Raw genomic sequence first — 25,438 nt, forward strand, 5'->3', positions numbered from 1 at the left:
TCAGAAAGCATGGGCCCCAGGAATGCACAGTCATGTTTAGTTGCATGCATCTAGCTGGGTAAAGGAAGAGAAAACCTAACAAGTGATGGAAAGAAGGGCCCAGTAAACAGTGAGAAACCAACCAAACACACTAATATTATAAAAAAGACAAACTAACAGAGATCTGAGCAAAAGCTAAGCAATCATAGCAGGAGTGAATTACAGAAACATGGTTTTGTGAATGAAAATTCCTAGAAAGATGCTATGACTATAAAGGCTGGTTGATTAGAACATCAATGACGTAGACATGTTGGGATGTTGTAAGCCCAGAGATGAATTATCCTGTGCCATCTTCAACTCCTTAATAGCCATTTACTGCCTACCTCTGTATATGTGACCTAACATCTTTGTGACTATTAGGTAGATTCTTAGAATGCAGGAACAAATTCATAGCTTTCACCAACGCAAAGGCAAAGAATGTTGTCAGACAGCATCTGAGGCCTATAGCAGAGAGCCCCCCACTTTGATATAACCACTCATCTGATGTTCCCACCAATGTAAACGTGCCCTGACCTATGACTCTCTTTGTTCTGTTACTATAAAACTTTACGAAACTTTTTCCATGTTAGAGAATGGGATTTGGGATAACCTGATTCTGTGTTCTTGAGCCACGGTCATTCATATTTGTCTCCAGAATAAACTACCTCTTATCTCCTTTGAGGAAAAACTGTTTCTTACACATACAGTCTGAACAACATATCCTGAAATTTCAGAATGAGGCACTTCACTGCAAGCGAAAGAGAAATAAAGCTTGGGCGAATCAAAGGCAGTTTTACATAGCACAGCAGGCAATAAACATATCAGAGGATTTTATCTAAAAGGGCAGCAATAAAAATAGACTCCAAGGGTTTTTAGATAGATCCAACAAGAGGGCAAAACCATGGCTATTTCTGAAATTAGGTGATGTGGAAGGCTCTGTAATCTTAGCGATTGAGTCTACTTAGGATAAGACTTGATTATTCCCTCCATAACCCCATTCACACACTTCCCTGACACCATCAGGTCTGAGATTCACTTAGAATGGCACTTCTGTTTCTTGGAAAGAAGTGAATCTCTGAGTTCCTGTAAGCCACTCCTGGGCACGGTAGGCTAACACAGCCTGTCTTACTCTGGTCCCCTCACAGAACATGCACACTGGGCTTCCTCTCCCACCTCAACTCTGTTCTTGTACTTTGACCTCTCCAGGAACATATAATTGAGCCATGACAGCTATACAAATAGAAACATGAGGGAGTGTAGAAGCACCAGAATCATGTTTTTAAAGGAGAAAACTGCCAGGAACAATGAATGCAATTACTGTTATAATTTCAAAATAATACTTGAAATGGCTCTTTCATTTTAGACTCACCTCTACAAGTCCTACACCCTTCCAACTCATATTTCTGAAACCCAATCCAATCTCTGTGACTCCCTCAGCTCAATCCTATCTCTGCATTGTGTATAACCCAGATGCCTAAGTAATAAGCCCCAAACTGTATTTATACCTTTCTCCTATTCTATCCCATGCCCTATGGATTCTATCATAAAATAGACTACTATTACCATTAAAATAAAATTCAAATTCTAACATGGCCCACGAGACCCTTACATAGCTTTCTGACTTTTGCATGTCAGCACATAAGCTTACATTGTCTAACTTCTTGGTCTAACTCGGTTAACCTTAAACTTACTCAGATTCCTTCAAATAGTTTGCCTGATACTTTCCAACACTTAAAGGCAGTTTTGTTTCTCCCCACTCCCTTTTTTTCTTTGATACCACATCTTCCATGTTTTAGGTGCCTCTTATCACACCACACTTTCCTTTACTGCACTCCACAGCTCTGTGCATGTTACCCATATAGGTACCACAGGTACCTAGTCCCAGATAGCTCCAGCACCATGGACAGTGGTAAGGGCGTTACCTGACATTGCACACTAGAAAAACAGCAAACGCTGACCGTGGTGGTGCACACCTGTAATCCCAATACCCAAAAAGGAGGATCACCACAAGTTCCAGGGCAGCCTGAGGTATATAGCAATACCTCTTAAGAAACAAAGAGAAAAGCAACAAAAAAATATTCAACAAGCTTGGAGGATAGAATGAAGCAGGAGGTGTTAAGGGGAAGAAAAGGAAGACAAATGATGGGGCAGAGCCCAAAAGGCAAGTGAAAGACCGTAAGAAAGATGATGTCAGAGACAGAAAGAATGAAGGCTGTGCTGGGGTTGCTGTGTGGACCTTTGGAAGCAAGCAGATTAACAACAGAACACTAGCTGATCTCTGATTGCTGCACCTCACCCAAATACTCCATCTTCTTCACACCTCACAGTTCTCCCCTGGAGGCTACTCTCATCCTGTAGAAAAGAATGTTGAGACACTGTGATATCTGGTAACTCTCCTGACACAGTGAAGCAGTCTTTGAACCCAGGTTACACATACTGCCCAGCACGTGTTCTCTTTATTAGAAATGCTTATCCAGGAAGTATTTACAGAAAGAACAAAGGCAGGTCCAATGGTAAAACTTTCCACACATTCAGTATTGTACTTGAACATGTGACTTTCCTTATCTCGGTTCTTCCTGCCCGTGCCCCCCCCCCCATATAAATTTCTACTTGACTGCTCTTCTGAGAGAAAGCTGAATCACCTGAAGTTAATGATAGCCAAAATTGTAGAAGAGGACATGTAAAGGGAGTGCCCACTTCTCCCCAGCTCCGCCAGGGTCATCTGTAGAGTGTGGGCCTAGGCTGGGGACTGAGGACATGTCTGGATTGTATGTTTCTCTCATTACCTACAGATCCAGATGGGGATGGAAACACAGCTATACATGGCACAGACCAGTAACCCACATTATGCTGCCCAGCTTGGGCCTTCCTCGCACAGACCAGTAACCCACACTATATTGCCCAGCTCGGGCCTCCTCAATTTAGCAATACTGTCAAAATGCTAACTTCTGGGAGTATAGGGTGAATAGCAGATATGGCCTTCAAGCAAGGCACCTATCAGGACCAAAGGAAAATTCTTCCTTAATTGAAATTACAAGTGGGTCTGGAGCTACAATATATGTTGCATTATTATACATTTGGGGAAAATGTTCTCTAGTCTTTTCCAAACTTTTGTGACAATAAAACAGCTTTGCCATGACAGTTAACACTCACAGATATGGGAAAGGAAGGCTACTCCTCCAATTGAACAAAGGCTCACACAGTGGCTATTATGCCTCAGGTTCCTGCATTTATGTAAGTCTTCCCGCTCCAAACAGAAGCAAAATACTTAGAGGCAGAGTCCTTTGCTACCTCCCCTCAACCTCCCCACTTTGTACTTAGCTTTTGTTATGAGTCTTTGAAAAGTTCATCTATGATATTCATATCTGATAGCATTGCACATGCATGTGTATGCATATGAACTTCTTGTGCATGTAAGCATCAAAGTCAGTATCCGTTTAATAAAGGCAGATCTTTCATAAGAAATTAATTTTAACTGATTCAATTTACCATCTAACAGTGGTTACCAAGGATACCAAATAGCCAGAATCACTTGGCTCCAACTTGCTTGTTAAATCAGAAGATGTTAACAGAAAACTGTGAAGAATTATTATTGTCTAAAAAATCTGGCCAGAAATAGTGCCCCCTCCCAATGTTCCCAAGTCCTGAACTCTGTTAAAAACATTCAAATCTATAATAATTACCTAGAATGTGCAAACATTTTTCTAGGATTTGAAGTTGAGTGATTAATATGTAGGAAAATGACCGCTAATGGTTTCACTTTGATTCACTCCTGATAAAGCACTGGACTGAGAATGGCCACTGATTTGATCTTCTTATCTATCTCAAAGCAAACGATTCTCACCATGGCAGTTAATTGAACATTCCAGTAATCTGCTGAGTCTGCCCTAAATCAAATAGCCCATATATGTATGTTTAGTAATACAGGGCAAGCATTTAACAGATGAGCCTAGAATGTGCCTTTGAGGGCAGAGAATTAAAATGAAAACACTCAAAACAACCAAAAAAAAAGCACACATAAGACTAAGACTATGTAGTGTCAATGTATGTAAAGAGGAATCAAATTTTCAGTATTTTCTTTCCAAAGGGCATAGTCATGTTTCTTACTAGTAAGTGTATTTCTGTACACTTAAGAATGTGAATTCTCTGTCATTTATTGCTATTAATATGTCCTACTTGGTGTATATTTTCATTTTGTTTATAGTATCTTCTGTAAAAATGTTTCTATTGTTATAGTTGTCAGAATCTGCCAACTTTGTGTTTTGCAGTTGTTAGTTCAGAGGTCATGCAAAGGCTTTATATACCTGAAATATGACAGAAACGGGTAGTTGTCACCTTATCCATTTTTGCAGTTTTCTAGAAGAACAGACATTATTTGTATCTGAAATGACACCTCTCAAGCCAAAAGACTTCATTTCTCCATTTTCCCATAGCTTGGTAGGGCCACATGACTGAATTTTGTCAATGGCATGGTAACAGGAAGCTGAGTGGGACATTCAGAAAGATTTTTCCAAAAGTGCAGGCTATGACCTGGAGAGATGGCTCAGCAGTTAAGAGCATTTGTTGCTCTGTAGAGGACCCCAGTTCAGTTCCTAGCATCTACATGGTAGTTCACAACCATCCTTAACACTAGACCCCACCTCAAGGCTGCTGTATCAGTGATTATGTAAAAGCTTCAATGCGATGGCGCTAAGTACTAGTATATATCATTGTTATTATAATTGTTGCTATCAGCAGCATCCTTATCACACTTAGATACTGGCTTTGTTTCAAAAAGGTATTACTAGGAATAATACTACTTTCTTGGTACCACCTGGGATGACAGTATTTGTTTTTCCAAAAACTTAGCTATCGTGAGTAAGATAGCTTTTCACATCCACTGCAATGATGGTAATAAAAAAGACAGGTAATGACAAATGGCGATAAGGCTTTTCTGAAATGAGAATTCCTGTCTACTATTGGTTTGAAAATAAAATACTGCAATCATCTTGGGAAACAGTTTGGCAGTTCATCAAGATGTTAAATGTAGATTTACAATATAACCCAGAAATCCTATTTCTAGGTACACAGCTAAGAAAATGAAGAAATATATCTATATAAAAACTTGTATGCCGGGCAGTGGTGGTGCACGCCTTTAATCCCAGCACTCGGGAGGCAGAGGCAGGCGGATCTCTGTGAGTTTGAGGCCAACCTGGTCTACAAAGTGAGTTCCAGGAAAGGTGAAAAACTACACAGAGAAACCCTGCCTCAAAAAACCAAAAAAAAAAAAAAAAAAAGATAAACATATATACTTTTGGGGCTGGAGAGATGGCTCAGTGGTTAAGAGCACTTGCTGCTCTTCCACAGGACCCAGGTTCAATTCCCAGCACCCACATGGCAGCTAACAACTGTCTGTAACTCCAGTGATCTAACACCCCCACACAGACATATATGCAATGAGCATGAAATAAAAATAAATAAATTTAAAAAAAAAAAACCTTGTACCTACGGAAGTGGGGAGAATATTCAGTAAGTTGCTGTCAACACAAGCATGATGAGCCAAGTATGGATCCCTTATACCATGGAAAAAGCCAGGCATAATGGCACACACCTATTAACAACTTGAGGGAAATGGAAAAAGGGGTGCAGTAGTTTGAATGAGAATGGCCTTCAGACTCATGTTTGAATACTTGGTCCCCTGTTGTTGGAACTGTTTGGAGGGGGGAGGAGGTGTGGCCTTGTTGGAGGAGGTATGTCACTGGGCTTTGAGGTTTGAAAGTCCAACACCATTTCCAGCTGGCTCTCTAGTTCCATGCTTGTGGATCAGATATAAGCTCTCAGCTGCTCCTCTAGCACCATGTCTGCCTGCCTGCTTTATGCTCTCTGCCCTGATGGTCACGGACTCACTCTCTGAAACTGTAAGGCCCCATCAAATTCCTTTTTCTACAGGTTTCCTTGGTTTTATGGTATTTTGTCATGGCAATAGAAAGTAAGACAAGGAGGATACTTGGGGCTTTGCTGGCTAGTCAGTATAGCTGAACCATAAGCTATAGATTCAGTGAGAGACCTTGTCTCAAAAAAAAGGGCGGAGAACAATAGATGGATATATTCAATATTGGCCTCTGACCTGCACGTGTGGGCACATACCCCAATGCTTGCATACATATACACACAAGCACAAAAATATACACATACATAGTTTTTAAAACTTGTGAAGAATAAATTAATTAGTAAACCCACCTTGCACTTAAATTTCCTAAACACCATTATCAACAATACCATCAAAATGGAAAAATGCCCAAAAGTGGTAAATAAATAAATAAAACACAATACGGCTATATAATAGAATACTACCAGCAATAAAAAGAACTAATGATACAGAAACCATGGTTGGATTTCAAAATTATGCTTGCTCAAAGAATCCTACCACAGCAAGCTCTTGTGTAATAAGCCAGCATTTATCTATAACATTCAGAAGAAATAAGTTTAGAGATGAAAAGTTACTTAGTGGCCTCCTGAGGTGTGAATTAGCAGAACACATACATGAGGAACCTTTCTGGGGTCATGGGAATTTTCTAGAACTGATGTGTGCTGATACTTAAACAATTGTGATTTATGGGAAAAACTAAACTGTGTACTTAAAAGGGATGAAGTGTATGATGTGGAAAATATGCCCTAATGAATATTTTTGATGGGACAGGGTTTTACTGTATAGCCCAGGCTGGCTTTGAACTCATCATAATCCTCTTGCCTTACCCTTCCAACTACTGGGATTATAGGTATGTGCCAGCATGCTTAGCTGTACATATACTCCTTTGAAGTTTATGCTTCCTTTATATGATCTGACCATGTATTTATCAGATTTTCTAAACGTTTCCTGAATATTACCTTTCTCTCGGTGGGAAGAAATTTCCAAAAGTACATCATTCTTTTAACTGTCAATTCTACCCTCTAATTATTTGTCTATCTGACATATTACTGCAGTAGGTCCCTAATTCTGACTTTCTTAGGTTATAGAGTCTTAGTAAACTCAGTTTTATACATTCAATTGTTGCTCCACTAATTAAAAGTTTATGGTTGCTAAATCCCCACTGTTTATCATATTATGAATAATGAATATGTCTTATGTGATGACTTACTTTGTATACAGTTTGTTATAGGAATGATAATTCAGTTATCATGAAGCTTTGTCAAAAGAACAGATAAAGACAACAGGAAATCCATGGATAAATATTTTTCACTTAATACTTTAATATATTTAATGAAACTGTTTTCTGAAGAGTGAAAAAGTCAGATACTAATTCTCTTTGACACCTCCCCAAGCTTCCAATGGCATTATGAAGGCCACCGCTTGGCTTGTCACTCCTTTCCTGGAGCCTCTTTGGATCCAATCTGCTGACAGTTCACCATCATCTATGCACAATGGTGTCTGCAATTTAACTTCCCAGCTCCCATAGACTGAAGCACTGGGCAGGCGGCTATGAATGGGTTACTAAAGCACAGAACTGTAAAAATTAAAATATATTTTAAAAACCAATATAATGGAAGAGCTATGGCTTTAATTTTCATCAGTTTGCAGAGTGGATCCTCTCAAACTGAATCTGTGGGGATTGGATTCCCCACCAGAGAAGGCTGCAATAATCCACATGGCCTCAAAGTAGTGCCGGTTAGAATTGGTGCCGGTTAGAATTGGTGCCGGTTAGAATCAACGGGTATTTTTCACTAAGAACATATGGAAAGAAACACTTTGGGAGATTTTTCTGGTTCTCTTCGTAGACTCTCTCTGAAACAGATTACACAGTGTGATGAATTTTAGCTACCTTACAATTATAGCAATACACATTAAAAAAAAAAAAGTCTTAAAGCCCTAGAATAAAAATGACCAGTAAATCCTGTATATTACAGTAACATGAGATCTGAAGGCGTGGTTCAGGAGGAAGAGACTGAAGAAAGGCTGGAAGCCTGTTTTCCTCATTTCCTGGGAAATATTCTGGGGAGCCTTCAGAGTGAGTTCAGCTATGCTGGCATCTGACATATGTAGTATTTGAAAAAATAAAACTGAAAATATGTTTAGCCTGGGATTCTCTGAATCACTTTATTTCCTGAATAAAATATTAAAAGTGGTTCTCACATGTATTTCTCAGTCCAGTCAAATACGTTCTCTGTTCTAGGAATATTTTTTGCACGGGGAAAAGGTATTCCAAGATGATTTATAGCTGACAAGACTCAAGTAACCATGTTCTCCTCTAACCTCATGGCCCAGATTTCTTTCAACCTCATCTGCTATATAGTTATCCTAAGTTATGAGATGTTAATCATGTTACATGCTTAGTAATAAAGAAGACCAAGTTTTTCCTTATTGCTGGGATATTAGAGCTACATCCTAAAGCTAAATTTTCTTCAAAATTTATCATTCATGTTGCCAATGGGACTGTACTTCATAATATAAGGTTAATTCCCAGAGTGGTTTAAAAAATTACCAATTTTATGTAGTAAATGCATTGGGATGTCTGTATTTCCTTGCCTGATATTTTATAAAAGTTTTACCCAGGTGATTTGAGCATATTTTTCTTTTATAATTGGGCTGCAAAAGTCATTTCAACTCATGAAGGCCATTAATGCATGGCATTTCCAGCCCTGACAGTTCATCAGGCTCAGGAGCACAGATCATTTAGGTGTCATCCTGATGATTCCCACTCAGTTAACAAGGGCAGGGAACTTGTATCTTTGAAGATTCCCTGGGGTGATTCTCATGTCCAATCCAAACAGAGAACCACTCCATAGAACCTCTGTATGGTAAAGGACTTTAGGCTTCGATGCTATTCCAACTTCTCCCCATAGCCCTGGGCACCTGCAGCAGGAGTCATATGCATCCTTAAACTTGATAGATTTAAAATTAACTTCATTTTTCTTTGCTGCACAATATTCCTGACTTCCAGTAGTAAGCCCCATACATCATGTGACCACCTTCCCAGGGACAGCCACCAGACACTCAGACGTCAGGAGTCCTCTATTTTATATCAGTGCACTGGCTATTTCGCCTCTTAAATACTTTCTAAGGTATCCGTCTACGGCCTTAAAAGGACCCTTCAACACTTTCTTCTGATAAAAACTAACGTGCTTGTGTTTTCTCTAAAATCCCCCAAGCTTTAGCTCTCCCACTGGATGACTGGCCACACCACTGCTCCCCAACTGCGCATCCTTTGCCCAGTGGTTTACTGTTTTTTAGGCTGCCTCCCCCATTCCCGGCCCAGTTCACTTGCTGGCTTTCTGTCACACTCCCTAAACCCACTTTCATCACAACTCCTGGTTAATTCTTTATCTATATAGTCATAACACCTCCAAAACCCTAGACTCAGTACTTGGAGCTTTTCTCTTTCAATATCTTGCCCTCCACCCTATTTCAGAACCTTATGTGGTAAAAATGCGCCGGGCGGTGGTGGTGCATGCCTTTAATCCCAGCACTTGGGAGGCAGAGCCAGGCGGATCTCTGTGAGTTCGAGGCCAGCCTGGTCTACAGAGTGAGTTCCAGGAAAAGGCACAAAGCTACACAGAGAAACCCTGTCTCGAAAAACCAAAAAAAAAAAAAAAAAAAAAAAAAAGCCCTGGATTCTAGTCTCACCAAGAGGACAGCATTTCCATCACCCCCAAAATTAGAATGACACCTCTCCCCCTCTTCAAAGCATTCCCAATAGTCATCCCCTGACAGAGCCTATGCCTGTTTACTCTTCCTCATCCTTAATTCCCCTCTTTTATTTTTTTAAATAGCATCTCCTATAGGGGATAACTTCAAATCAATCCTCATGTCTCTACCTCCAGGATACTAAGATTATGGGCTTTGTGTCCTATGCTTGGTCTTATACAGTGCTGAAGATCAAACCCAAGGCTTCATGCATGCTAGGCAGGGACTCTAGCAATTGAGCTACATTCCCAGCCCATTCTTCATCCTCTTACCTGTGCACTTTTCTCTCCTTACTATAATGAAATTTCCATCACTCTTATCACTGCATGCTATGCACTCTCAACATTTTTGCTCCTGTTTCATTTTTATGCATACCCATAATTCCTGCTTAAACACAAGTATCAGGGTGGCAGATGGCTTAGGGTAAGGAAGCCTGCTGCCAAGCCTGATGACCTAAGTTTGATCCCCAGGACCCATATGGTAGTGGGTGAGGACTAACTCCCAAAAGTTGTGCTCTGATCCCACATGAACATTACGGCATACATGTAATGTTCACACACACAGTCACACAAAATAAAAATGTAAGAAAATGTACACAAATCTTTTACTTGTATACAAACATAGCTGAATGTGGTAGGAGAGTAACACACACCCATGTAGATACAATTTATGAAATCCCTGATCACGAACCTCAGGTATTGCCCAGCAGTCACCGCATCCATTCACTCTCCCATTCTCCTAGATAATTATTATCACACTCCTGTTTTCAAACCTCCACCACTTCTAAAGTCAATCCCTCTCAGAAGCTTTGCTTCCTCATTCTTCCCTGAGAAGGGAAGAATAATCACAAGACAGATGACTATGGAATCCCTTCCCCACATCTACCCACTTTGCCCTTGGATTCTGCCTTGACTCCCTGACAAAGAGTGAACTGCTGAGAAGCATACCTCCTACCCAGTACGCCACTCCTGTCTGTTTTTCTTCTCTCCAGCATATAAATGGTTCTCTGTAGTGGGTAGCTGTTCCAGCTTTGACCTTGAAACACTGCCCCTAGAGTGACAGCAGATAACTGACACCCTTGCCTATGACCTGCCCCTGGGGCTGACCTGCCCCTGGGGCATGGCTGAGAGTAAGCCCCTTAAGACTCTAGGTACCTACATGTTTGGCCCTTCTGAATACCTTGAGGTCCTGGAAGCTGGATGGGACCCCAAGCCAGAGTTCTCCGCTGGATGGTACCTCATCTCTCCCGGATCCTGTAACCAACCCCTATTGGCTGTAAGTTATCCTAGAAATAAACCTCTCTTGATTACCAGATAAATTATATGGAATTGCCTCGTTAATTACAGTAATAGTTCTCTTTCTGTTAAAAGTCATCTTTTCAATCTCTGCTTCTTTCCTGTTATAAAATTCGTTTTTTCTTTAGTTTTTTTTTTCTTTTCAAGACACTACTTAGACATTCCCCAGCTTTCTTTTCCTTCAAAATCATTTAATTCAAGGTTACCTTGAATGAACCTCCACATTGCCCAGTTTGATGGTCAGCCTGGTCGCTAACTCGCTTGGCCTCCTAGCTATATTTCATGCAGAAGATCACTCCTATGCCTCCTGGAATCTTTCTTCATGTTTAGCCACACACTCCTATTTCTTGCTTCCTCTCCCCCACTGGCTGGTCCTTCCCAGTCTCCTTGTTGGTAGTTCCTCATCTCTGACTAGTTTTGTGAGGTCTAGCTTCGTTTACCCTTTGGTCAGTGCTGTGGTCTCAATGTCCATTCATGTCCTGCCCTCAGATCTGCATGTTGAAACCTAGTCACCAAGTGACAACATTAAGAAGTGAGGACTTGCCAGTGGTGGTGGCGGCGGCAGCGGCGGCGCACGCCTTTAATCTCAGCACTCGGGAGGCAGAGGCAGGTGGATCTCTGTGAGTTCAAGGCCAGCTTGTTCTACAAAGTGAGTTCCAGGACAGCCAGGGTTTTTACAAAGACAAACTCTGTCTCAGAAATTAAATAAATAAGTAAATAAATAAGAAAATAAGAAGTGAAGACTTTTAGATGATTAGAAAATAAGGATGGAAGGCTAGGGGTGTAGTTCAGTGGAGGAGTGTTTGCCTAGTATGCACAAGGCCATGGGTTAATTCCCACTACTGCCCAATATAAAAATAAAGTCAGAGCACACAGAGATAGGATTAGAGCCACTTTTGAAGAAGCCCATGACAAATTGGGCACGGTGACACATGCCTACAATTTCCACACTCAGGAAGTAGAGGCAGGGGGATTGAGAGTCAAAGTCATCCTTGGCTAAATAGCAAGGGTGAGCCTAGCCCAAGCCACATAAGACTTTGTCTCAATCAATCATCAATCCATCAATCAAGGCAGGCCTGAGAGAACATATGGCCCCTCTACCATGTGAGTACACAGAAAGGAACTACCTATGAGGAACAGGACCTCAGGTGATACTGACTCCTAAGGCCTAGAAGTTGGATTTCCCAGCTTCTAAAACTACAAAACATATGTTTGGTGTGTAGCAGTCTTCCTCCCCCATCTAGAGTAATTTTGTTATGAAAGGATAAACAGATTAATACAGTACACCCATCTAATCACTTGGCTTTAAATTTTCCCCATGTGCCTTGGGTACCTAAATATGTTTCTGCTGTCTAGACCTCTTTCCCTAAACTTCTGGGAAGTGGATCCATCTAGCAACATAAGGATATTAATCTAGAAGTCCTCCATTCTTTGTCTGGCATCAAGAACTATTACTTACTATACTAGATTATTCCTATCACCTAAGAGCTGTTAGCACTCCCAGCCTAAAACATATACAACATCTCTCAGGTCTCTCACCAGTAGCTATTTCTTCAATTTCCTTTTTTTTCCCCAGAAAAGGTCTCATGCAGCCCATGCTGGCCTTGAATTTACTATATAGCTGAGAATGACCTTGAACTTCAGATCCTTCTGCTTCTACTACCTCAGTGCTGGGATCATAGGTGTGCACTATTTTATCTAGTTTATGAAATGCCAGGAATCCCCAGAGCTTGATGAGTCTTCTATCAGCTGAGCTACATACTTAGCCCTAATGGTTCCTAGACTCTACAATCTGCCTGTCATCACCTTTCTGCCCTCACTCACTGCTGTCCTTCTCCTTGCCTATGTCACTATTACCCCCACTGACCTCTGGATGACACCTGGACATGCCAGACATGCTCCTGCATCAGAACCTTTGTACCTGTCATTCCCCTGCCTGAATGCTCTTCCCCTTGATGCATATGTCTTATCCTCACATCTCCTTCTGATCCTGACTCATAAGCAACCTTCACTCTTTCCATTTTTTATTTTTCCTTAGTACATCGTAATAACTAGCATATCCTGTAATTAATTTATATACAATACTTCCCCTCATCATGCATGTCCCATGAGGGAAAACTGTTTGTTTTGTTTGCACACTATTACTGTATATACTACTGCATGCATCTATGTACAGCACTGTTGCTGAAGTTTTCCTATGTCCCACCTGGCCCATGGTCAAGACAAATCTCTCTCACTCACCGGTCCTGCAGCTGCTCACACCCAAATAAACACACACAGGCTAATATTATTTAAAACTGCTCGGCCATTAGCTCATGCTAACTATTGACTAGCTCTTACAATTAAATTAACCCATAATTCTTATTTATGTTTAGCCACATACCTTGGTACCTTTTCTCAGTTCTGCCTTGACATCTTGCTTCCTCTGTGTCTGGCTGGTGACTCCTGACTCAGCCTTCCTGTTCCCAGAATTCTCTTCTCTGCTTGTCCCGCCTATACTTCCTGCCTGGCTACTGGCCAATCAGCATTTTATTTATTAACCAATCAAAGCAACACATTCACAGCATACAGAACGATATCCACAGCACAACACTCTAAACATCTATCTATTGTATGTGGTCATTAGGTTACATAACATTTTGGTCAATAACAGACTAAATATATGATAGAATCATATTACTACAATGAAGAGAAAAACTCTTTTCTCTTGACTGCATCATAGGTGCTGTGTAAGAGACTGATCTATACCATCAGACTTGTATGACTCTATTCTGGGTTTACAAAACAATGAAACCGCTTAATACTGCACTTCTCAAAGTATTTCCCCATCACTGACATGTGACTGCACTTACAACAGAGTCTGGCACACAGCAGATGCTCAATAAACATGATGCAGATATGAACAACACCCTTAATAACCTGTATACTCAACCTTCATCCTGATTCCAGAATGATCTAGTTAAGTGGTGAATCTGACTGGGCATGGTAGCACATACGATACCTGCATTCAGGTCAACGAGGCAAGAAGATAGAAATAAGTTTAAAGCCAATATGGGATATACAGTTCCAGGCTTGAAAGGGAAACACTGCAAGGCCCAATCTCAAAGAAAACCCCAAAACAACAAAAAGAGAAGTAAATCTTCTCATGTCAGCCTTTAGATGAAAGCCTTTCAGTGGTTCTGACTGCTATGATGATGCAAACTGAAATGTCTTCTGAGGCCACGCATATCCTTTGTGTGTCAAAGGCAAAGTGTGTTGGGGGAGGGTTGTAGGTATTGGATTCAATTATTTTTTTAAAATGTACCTATTACTTGGTAGTTCCCATATAGTGAGGAAAATAACCATCTTTACAGCATGGTTTTGTGGGCAGGCCTCCCATACTTACTCCCTCTGTTGACTCTGTTGACAGAGAAAACAGACTGTGCTTGTCTGTGGACCAGGTGACTGTAGTGCAACTGAACATGCAGCCTTTTCATTGTTGAATAACCAGACAAGGTAGCAAGATGTCACTGTTGGCACTGCTAGAAATTATATCTGGAATCCAGATGTTGGAACCAGATGTCTAAGCTTGCTAAAGGCAGTTTTTACAACTACATGAGGTAATTATACTTGCATTTCAGAGGGATATGATCGGGAATCTAAAATTGGAATCATTTAACAGAAGATTTCCTATCTGTCAGGACCTTACCTTGGACAACAAGAAACTGCCAACCAGAACTCATCTCCCAAGAAGACACAGAAGACTTGAAAAGCTACACTATAGAAATCCCTCCGCCTGAAAACTTCCTGCCTCATTCTGTTGTGAATGAATGCTTTGGGCTCACAACAGGTCAAAGTATTTTCAGGTTTCCAGTCAGTGCCCAAGTCCACCTAGCCCTGGCCTCCCTGGATTCTGACAGGCCAACAAGGAATTCAGGCCTCCCTGGACTCTGACAATGGCCCACAAATACTTCCATGCTGGGCCAGTACTAGCTACAATATTGTCTCATCTCTCAGCCTTCCCATCATGCACTGCATTTATTATTACAGAGGATGCATTCCCTCCTGTTTTATGGGCTTGGAAATTTCCTAGAATGACCACTCCACTCACAAATAGACTTCTCTAGGAAGTCTTTAAAGACCCACTCACACCAGTTTATTACTTCTCTTTTCCTGTACTGTATTCAGTGCATGGCTCCCTTACTGCTTTTATTTTATTAATTGCAGTTATTATTTTATCTCAGTTCCATAGGGGCAGTAAGCTTGTCTAATGTGTCTTGCAATTACTTGTGCCTAACCTGGTACATGGCACTTACGAGGCACTCCATGAGTGTTTCTGAACTTAATTTTCATTAGGAAAGAGGGATCATATCAGTGTGGCTAACATAAAGGTCACATGACATAGAGTGAAATGGGCTGAAGTCACAGATGAATTGTATCATTCTTTCATCTTCATATAAGTAAAAGCATTACATAGCACTGGAAGAGTTTTACAATGGTGGCAAGAAGACAGGGAGTGTGAGGTCATTCTCAGTAACATAGTAAGCTCAAGGCCAGCTTGGCCTACATAATACCCTGTCCCAAAAGAAGTTAAAAGGGGGCTGAGGAGATAGCTCAGTGGATAAAGTACTTGCCATGTAAGCATGAGGACCTGAGTTTGACTCTCCAGAGTCTGTGTAAAGCCATATGTGGTAGTACGTGTCTGAAAAATGTAAAGTAGTAAACAAAAAGAGACCCTGTCTCAAGCAAGGTAGAAGACAAGAACAGACACCAAGGTTATCCTCTGATGTTAACACATGTGCCTGCACTCACACATAAGTGTGCACACATATGGATCCTACATGCATATGCACACACATGCACACAAAGAATAACAGGATGCACAGTACAATGGATTGACTACAGTCAGACAATCTGAGTTGATTAAGTCACTATATAGTGCTCCTTCGAGCTAATTTCATAGAACTTTCACATTTTAATAAATGCAAATTGTAAGAAAAGCATTAAGATTCTAAAACAAAACAAACAAAACCCAACAACACATAAGTGTACATTGTTAAGAATAAACAGAAAATTCATCGTGAGGAACTGCTTAACCAGGCCTAACATAGTCAAAATACTCAGTTCTGCCAATGTCAAACTAAAAATTAAAATCACCAGGTAGTCACTTCACACCTATTGTATCAGCAGCCTTCTATTCATGTTGTGTCTCCCATTTAGAGTGACTTTACTGCTGATATGTAACAGGACTAAATGACACAGGTCCACTAGAAACCAATTTAAGCTCATTATTATTTCAAAAACTCCTCAAAAGAAAGCAGGTGCGTATAGACAGAAGTTCTTATCACACTGGAAAAAAAAACACAGAAGCACCACCGAGCATGATGAAACATATTCATAATTCCAGCATTCCAGAGGGGAGGCAGGAAGATTGCCATGAGTTAGAGTGAGTTTGAGGCTAGCCTGTGCTACAGAGTGAGAGCCTGTCTCAAAAGACAAAGAATAACAACAGCAACAACAAAAGATAGAAATGAAGAAAGGAAGTAAGAAAGAGAGACAGAAAAATTACAAGTTAAAATGTTCTCAAAAAAGTTATATTCATTCAGAATGTATATAGTAATTACAAAAACAATAATAATTATAACTGGACAATAATCATAGAAATAATGGCTCCCATTTACTCAGCATTTATAAGTATTTGATATGAATTGTGATATACTGAGTTTGCTTGCCAACCTAATCAAATGAAAATGTAGGATGCCCAGTTCAAATTGAATTTCAGAAAAACAACAGCTAACTACTTTGTCCAAGTATGTCCCATGCAATATTACATGTTATTTACCTCAACTTTAAATTGAACTGGCATCCAGTACTTCACCTGAATCCTGGGAACCCAGATATTAGCAATCCATTTTATCAATGAGAAAACAATGATACTGAGGTGCAGTAACTTTCTCAGAGGCCTACAGCTAAAAAAAAAAAAAAAAAAAAAAGTGAGAAAATGCTATTCCTACAAAAGAGTAGAATAGATATACTCACTGAAAGAGATTTCAAAAAGAAAAAAAAAAAGCATGTGTGATTGTGGAGCTACAAAAAAGTGAGAAAATGCTATGCCCTACAAAAGAGTAGAACAGAAGAGATTTGCCTGCAAGAGATTTCAAATAGAAAAAACCCACGTGTGACCATGGATCACCACTGAAAGGAAAACAGGCAGGGAAACCATGACCTGAGCATTAATTCTGAGCATGGAGCTATCTTAACAGGCCACTCCCATTTTATCAATGAATACTAGAGAGTGAAATCTTTTGTTCAAGGTTACTAAACTAACAAGTGCAGGATTAGATTCTGACTCTAAAGCTCTTGCCTAGTCCATTTTACCATACAGTTTTCCTTGGGTATACTCTTTTTGTTTGCTTCATCTAAAGCTTAAAGCATTTAATGCTTACTGCTCTTGCAAGAGACCCAGCACCTACATGATGACTCACATCTGCCTGTAACCCCAGTTCCAGGGCATCCAACACTCTCTTCTAGCATCCAAGTGTTCTTGCATGCATGCGCTGCACATAAACTCATGTAGGCACACACACACACACACACACACACACACACACACACACACAGAGAGAGAGAGAGAGAGAGAGAGAGAGAGAGAGAGAGAGAGAGAGAGAGAGAGAATAAACAAATGTTTTCTTAAAAGTTGTTCCTTAGGTACAGTCCTACTGGTTGTTGATACACAACTCTTTATGCAAGCCAAGCACAGTAACACATACTTCAATATCAGCACTTTGGGAGCTAAAGCACGAGAATCAACCTGGGTTTGAAGCCAGCCTTAGCTACCTGGTCAGAACTACACATGAGACCCAGTCTCAAAAACGGGGAGAGGGATTGAAGAGATGACTCAGCAGTTAGAATAACGGCTGTTTTTCCAGAGGACCTAACTAGGGCTCAATTCCCAGCACCTACATAGCATTTCACAACTCTCTGTAGTTCCAGCTCCAGGGAATCTGGCACCCTCACACAGATATACATGCAGGAAAAACACCATTCAAGACACCCACAACAGTCTTGGAATATATACATGTTAAATAAATAAACAAATAAATAAACAAACAAACATCCCTTTGTCTAGAGATACAGCTCAGTTTGCCAGTAGTTTGTCTGCAAGGCACAGGTCCTGATTCCACCTCCAATACCATGCACAACAAATTCATGTGATAAAATCTATGCACTGGGTACCATGAGGGTTTCAAACATATCTTCAAAGTCTGGTCCTCTGAGTTTGCTTTGGTTTAAAGCCGTATTCCTAGAGTCAACGAATGAAATACATGGAAACAAATGTAGAAACAGGCACAGTGGTGTTTGCTTGTAATCCTATCACCAAGGAGGTGGAACAGGAGGATCAGAAGTTCAAAGTCAGCCTCAGCTACACACTGAGTTTAAGACCAGCTTGCCTAAATGAGACCACCATCCCCCTCAAAACAAACAAATAAACAAATAAATGAAATAAATAAGAGAAAAATCATGATACACAGTGAGAGCTCCCAGGCCATAGGGAAACACTTTTGTACAATTCAAGTTGTGACCTCATTTAGAATGCAGAAATACACACTCCACACTTACCCTCTCACAATGTATTGCTCTCCTGACTTATTCCCCTTTAATATACCCAGATTTCTGAACTTGGTCACCTGATGAAGAAATGAGTGTCTATTTCTTCTAAGCCAACCACATGGGAACCACACCTGCCCACACAGAAGTGCCAGCATGCCTTCCAGTGATATCACCAGTGCCAGAGAGAGAGAGAGAGAGAGAGAGAGAGAGAGAGAGAGAGAGAGAGAGAAAGGGAATTTTAGTGGGAGTTCTTTCCACGTTCAGCTTCATTTTTCTTCCGGCCCACATCAAAAAGTCTGTGCCTTTGATTGTTTATTCAGAAAGAGGCACCTGGCCAGGGGCCTGCCTGTGGTGCCTGCACCAGGCTTTGCTTTTGTTTTTCTCTCTTGAAAATTACCTCGTGACTAAACCACTCACTGGTCCATGTAGAGGAATCCCACAGAGATGAAAACACACTTGTTTAAATAAAATATTTATGAAGAAACCCTAAAATGTCACTGAAGTAAATGCAAATTAGACCTTCACATACTGTACACTCGATGCCACTCATTCCTTGGAAGGCTATTTCCCCATTACAATTAATGTTAACTTTTAAAAATTAATCCCACTGTGTATAATCACACCAATAACTATCCCTAAAAAGCCAGTATTTTAAGAATGATTCTTTTTAATATTTTGGAAAGTTTGACTTAAGGGTAATATTTAATCACAATGGTTACCAAGATTTTCCCTTAAAACTATATTTAATTATTATTTTCCACACATACCTCCTGATAAGAGATTTCATTATTCAATACAAGGTTTTATCAGTGAAAGTCCTACATTCTGTTTCTCTGATCCCAAGAGAGGGTCTCATGTAGCCCAGGCTGGCCTCAAACTGACTATGTAGCTGAGGCTGACTTTGAACTCTTGATCTCATGTCTCTAGCCACCAAGTGCTGGGATTGCAGATACATGATATATGTCACCACATTCCGTTTTTAATGTATTTTTCCTTAAAAGTAGATGGGTATGATAAAGTCTTGTGACACTTATTAAAAGTCTTCAAGATAAACACTTGGCAAAATATTGTCAAAAGCAAGTTATGGATCAGCTGATATGGGTACTAGCTACACAAAGGCAACAATCAAATTCTCCTGAGTCTTTAAACCATTTTTTTCATACTATTCAGTAAGGAAACATGAGCAGAGAAGAGTTAGGTGGAGTTTACCTTCACCTATGGTCACAAGAGTTGTTCTCTACCTGACTGTAAGTCAGAATCAACCAAGAAATGTAAGGAATATACTATACTGATCCCAGGTACCACCACACCTAGGACTTTGGTTTAACTGGTCTAGGATACAGCCAAATCATTGTTAGGTTTTGGTTGTTATTTTTCTTTCTGTTAGATCCCTTTAAGGATTTCTAATACTTAGCCAAAGTAGAAAACCATGGAGGTGAGGCTTTCCATAACATAGTAGTATTTAGCTGGAAGGAAGGGTCACTGATAGTATGACATTGAAGCTATGCTTCACACCTAAGCTGGCAAATAAATATTTTCTAGGCCTTTCTTTGGTACAGACAATGAAAATACGCAGAAAACCCTCCAGAACAGGACAGTGGACCATGAACAGAAAACTAATATTGGATAAAGAATTCATAACCAAAATAGTAAGGTGACTCTAACTACACACAATTTAACCTACACTTGGGGGATTTAATGAACTATACACATTCAGAATAGAGAAAGCAGGTCTAAGGATGGCTGTTGTGGATATTTAAGTACTCTCCACTGACAATGACTTCTGAGTTCTGCGTTCAGTCAGCTCCCTGTGTCAAAGGTCTCCACATCCACTGATTTAAACAACTGTAGATCAAAAATGTTTGGGAGAGGGATATATCTGCATTGACCACAGACAGACTTTTTTCTTTCCATTAGTCTGTAAATAATACAGTAACAACTGACATGCCATGTACATTCTTAGGTATCAAAACGAACAGATTATTCAGAGTTCATGGGAGGATGTGTATAGGTCACACACAAACATTAAATCATTTTGTATGAAAGGCTGAACATACTCAGATTCTAGGATCATGGGAGCCTTGAACCAATGTCCTTCAGATACTGAAGGACAACTGTAAATGTGACATGACTGATTAACATGCCACTTTGACTTAAGCCCAACTCTTTCTGTAAGTGAAGAGCATGGCCATGGGCTAGCTTGTCTCTGCATTTCACTTTCCCTATATATGCCAATCATTTTGACCATGCTTCTTGAACTTGAATTAAGAATCATGCAAAAGCAAAGGTGCAGATTCAGTAAGTGTGGAGCAGGTCTGGGATCTTATATGTCTTTCAAGTACCGAGATACTCCTGGCACAAGATCAATGTTTTGAGCAGCAGTATCTCAGAAGACTGTTAAGAGAGAGTACCAAGTGGACTGACCTACACAAGGCATCCTTGCAGGCCCACCAGTGTCCTACAGAGCAGAGACAAGGGGAATTATAAAACATGCTTGAAACTAGGAAGTACTTTCCAGCAACCTGTTTTTTCTAGATGTAGAAACAATGGGCACAGAGCTCCAATCCCTTCCCTCCTAACAGCCAAAGATGCAGAATGGAGAAAAAAACCGAAACATTCAAGATCAATGAAGACTGGGGGTGTAGCTCAGTGGTGTGTTCAGTCCCTAGGTGACAACAATAGCTCAGTGAGAAGCTCAGAGAGTTTTCAATTTCCTAGAAAGGAAAACCTACAAAACAGTAAATGCACCTCACCATCAGCCAGCCTCTTGACAGTGAAGTCTCCAGTTACAAACTGAGTATCACCAATGGTAATGTTAGGGACCATCAGCTGCAGGACAGCTTGGCTAACTAAAGAGGCATGGCACACTCAGTTACGTACAAAAAGCTAGACACCAAAGAGAACCTTCCCGCTTTCCCTCCCTACTCCAAGCCTCTTCCTGAAACCCGCTGCTCAGTAAAGAGAGTTGCTTAGGTCAGAAGGCCTGCAACTCATCCTCAGCTCTTTTCATCCCCCTGATACCACCTGTCAACAAATATTGGTGGTACCTTCAAAGTGGTCCGTAATCGTTACATCTCAGCGTCTCCATTAAGACCATGCTGAACTTGCACGTCTTCCTGGATTTCTGAAACAGATCACTAATACATCTATCTGTCTTCACCCTTGCTCTCCTATAGTATTTTCTCAGCATGGCAGTCTGGCTGCCACCTCTCTAACAATTTCTAATGTTCATACCTCATTCAGAGTAAAAAGCAAGGCCCTTCTAACAGTTCACAAGACCCTACATGAGCTGACCCATCCAACCATTGACCAGATTTCTTACCACGCTCCACCTCCAGCCACCCTTGAAGCCAGTGTTTGTTAAATCACTGCAACATTGCTCCTGCCTCAGAACCTTTCCATATGCTCTTCCTGTTGCCTCAAGTACACTGGCTTGTGAACCAGCCTTACTTCCTCTTGGAAAAAGGAGAAAAAGTATCCTAGATGGGAAGTTACTCTGCTGCAAATTACTTGTTTTCTCCTTTTATAACTGAAATCTTTAATGGAGCTTGAGAAAACTGCTACCATGGGGTAGCCATGGATAGGCATCAGGCAGAGAAGGCTGGAACATGGCATTCAGGTGGATTCTTTCACAGAGCAGGAAGTCACCCATTTACAGAGAGGGCTCTCTGGGGATCATCAGGGCAGCTGCACATGGTTGTTCTGGGCCACACTATCCAACAGCAGGGGCACTGTTCACTTAGCATGGTGCAGTGTGGCCTCTCCAGGCACTCAGCTTTTAGGGCTCAGAGATTAAGGGCACTCTTGGCTTTCACTAACAGCTTCAGAGGAATGGATGTAAAACCATGTAATACATGTAAGAATTACTGTGAGCAAGGTGAGGAAGGAGGAAAACAGGGAGATCTGGACTGAGCAGAGGTGCCTTGATAGAGAGGGTGGCATGCTGAATGCCATCTTCAGCTGCATTTCCTCCTACCTTTCACTTGCAGGGCTCATCTCTTGTCTCATGCTCAGGCTACTTCCGGACACAAGGGAAGGAGCCAGAGGGGCAGGAGCCACTTCAAAGCCATGTGCCCTAGTTTAAGCAAAACACAGCTTTCAAGAAGTCAGGCAGCAGCAAGACAGTCTCTCAGGAAAGCAATTTCCCAGCCAAGGAGCCAGAATGCCTCTTGTGAGGAGTATTCCTTGGGACTCTTCCTCCAGGTCTACCCAGTGTGGGAACTGGGAGAACCTGGACACACAGAAAGCAGCCCCTCACTAAAGGGAAGAGGCAGAAAATTGGCCGAAAAGACTTGGCATGAAAACCCCAATTCAGAGACAGGCTGCATTCCCCTTCTCCTGTAAAGCCAAAGATGACAGCTTGTCTGTGATAACAAGGAAAACCTACCACACAGGGGCAGGAACACAGAGAAAGGTTTCAGCACTCACATGTGCTTTGGGAAAATGTGTTAATGATGGGCTTGGTCCTGATATGTACACACAGAACACCCCCACACTTGAGCCATCTTTATAGGACTCCTGTTGGTGAGGTGAGGCGCTCCCATTCACATCTGTGGTCTGTGAGAAACATTATCATCCAGCAAGGAGCCTCACACAGACTGGACAACCAAGGCTCCTAGGAAATCACTGGAATCCGTATTTCTCCACTTAATTCTCCCCTTTGTAATGCAACATTAGAGATCATTTGAGAAGCTTATTAATGTAACCACAGGCATGAAAAAATAAAGCCTTAGACTACAAAAAATATGAAACTTTTAACACCTGCCTTCACCACACACATTTAGACTATTTTATTAAAGGTAGGCTATTTAAGTCAGCTGGCTCCTCTTTGAGAGTCAAGTAATTCTCTATCCTTTGGGTAAATGTATTTTTATATAATGAACTGGCATAAAATGAGAAATACTCGTACATAATAGTTTGCACAGCAATAGCTTATTGCCAATGTTTACACACATGAACATCAAGGCAAAGGTCATTCTCTCATCCCATTTTTAACAATCCAATCACAATATGCCTTTTAAAATGTAAAACACTTATATTGGAAAAACATTGGAGAATATGAGTCCTCCAGCTGAGCCGGCACTTAGGAAACATTGGGAAGGAATGCATCTTCTGTTGACCCGTGATGAATGAGAAGACAGTGGGACCCAGGGCAGTTGGGAAAAGCAAACTGCTCAAAGAAAACGCCTTCTTCTAATCTTAATTGGTCAGATGCCAAAGAAAATGAACTTTCCAAAGTTAGGAGCCTCACAACTTTCACTAGGACAACTGCCAGCTGCATAGGATACCGCCAGAAGCCCACCACTCCAGTGTGCCAGACTGCAGCAGCGGGACAAATTGGGAACTGAGGCCTCAGCTTCTGCACACCTTGTGACATACAGGGAAAGAGTTCAGGCCCAGCTGTCCTAGACATGAGGCTCCGGAGCCCGGCCCCAGGCAAGATCTTATCCCGCCCTTCTCACCCCCAGAGCAGGGAGAGGAACTGGGCACTCAGGCTGAGCAGCTTCGGGTGGGAATCAGCTGCAGCTTGGCTGTAACCAACTCCCAACTTCCCAGAGTTTCCTTGGCTCTTTAGTCCCTTTCCCAGCTCAGAGGCCTCCACGGCCTCCCCTAGCTCTCCGGCGCCAGCGGGTGAGGTGGCAGGCGCAGCCTGGAGCTCAGGAGCCGCCCCCAGGAGCAAAGCGCAGGTGGCGGGCGTGGTTCCTCCAAGCATGCCCCAGCCCACCCAGGCTCGGCCTCCGCGCAGCAGCCTCCGCCCGGTTCCAGCATCAGGCCATGGTGCGCTGCTTTTGGAGACCTCCTTGGGCTCAATGGTCACCCCCTGCCCTCCTCCAGTCTGCTTTGCTCTCCTGGCTCAGGCCCTGGCGCGGCCCCAAGTCCCCATCCCAGGGCCCTCGGGTCGCGCCGGGCGGCGGCGCTTACCTGGGTCGCGGAGCCGGGGTCTGGTACGGTCCCGCAGGTGGTAGATGAAATCTTGGCAGCTGTCGTGCTCCAGGGCCCCTCGGGCACAGAGCTCGGCCAGCAGCTGCAGCGCCTGGTGACAGAGCGCGTCCCTGGCCCCGGGCATCGCCCCCCCGCATCCTCGGACCGCGCCGGGCAGGCGGGCGCGGGAGAAAGCCCTCCGCCTGCCAGCTCAGAGCCTCCGCCACCGCCGCCGGCCGGTCCGCGCTCCCAGCCTGAGCCGCAGCGCCAGCCGGCCGGCCTCCCACCGGTTGCATGCAGCTCTCCGCTAGTCGCTCGCTCGGGCTTTCTCGTCTCCCGCGCGGCCCCTCGTTCCTCCCCCGGCGTGGAAGGGAGGCGGCGCCGCACAGCCCCGCGCGCTTCTCCGCGCTCCGCCCGCTACTCGCTGCCGCCGGGGGCGGGGCCGGGTCAGGGGTGCGCGCTGAGGACGGGGGGATCGCTGCGGCCTCAAAGCAGACGAGCCAGCGGGGAGTTGGGGGGGGGGGGGCGCGGAGTCGAGGGCGCTTGCCCGCTACAGAAGGAGCGCTTGATTCCATTCCGGACCCCAGGCTCCAAGTGGCCGCACCCAGACTCAGGGAGTGCTAGCCGGTACTCGCGCCAGAAGCTCTTGACACCCCATTCCTCCGCCCAGATGCAAACCCAGCATTCCCCGACCGCCTTCCCCCCTCCCTGCTGCCGCCCCCCGCCTCTGGAGCTCCGCGAGGGTCTAATGCACGTTCTTGGGTGTATGAAGCGAAGGCTCGGAGGTGGACCACACCCGCCGAGATCTCAGTACCTTCTTTGAACTTGGAAAGAGCGATCTAAGGAGAAACCACGGGCCTAAGGACATCACGCGCCCAAATGCGAGGTTTGAAACCAAGATTTGCCAACAAACAATGGCTGTCCAGCGCGGCGGTGATTTGGAGAAGGTGGA

The 25,438-nt window shown here is 42.6% G+C and overlaps 1 protein-coding gene across 1 annotated transcript in view; it reads right to left on the bottom strand.

Moving 5' to 3' along the window:
- The window catches only part of Syt9 (synaptotagmin 9), a 181,008-nt gene extending 156,731 nt beyond the window's left edge, over positions 1–24,277 (bottom strand). The window contains exons 1-3 of the mRNA XM_059260867.1: positions 24,027–24,277; positions 23,816–23,931; positions 21,318–21,413 (exon numbers count right to left, since the gene is read on the bottom strand). Coding sequence (XP_059116850.1) covers positions 21,318–21,413; positions 23,816–23,931; positions 24,027–24,277 — 463 coding nt within the window. The remainder of the gene's footprint in view (positions 1–21,317; positions 21,414–23,815; positions 23,932–24,026) is intronic.
- Positions 24,278–25,438: the final 1,161 nt, after the last annotated feature.

The sequence above is a fragment of the Peromyscus eremicus genome, chromosome 1 (genome assembly GCF_949786415.1).
Source record: "Peromyscus eremicus chromosome 1, PerEre_H2_v1, whole genome shotgun sequence".
Classification (NCBI taxonomy): Eukaryota; Metazoa; Chordata; class Mammalia; order Rodentia; family Cricetidae; genus Peromyscus; species Peromyscus eremicus.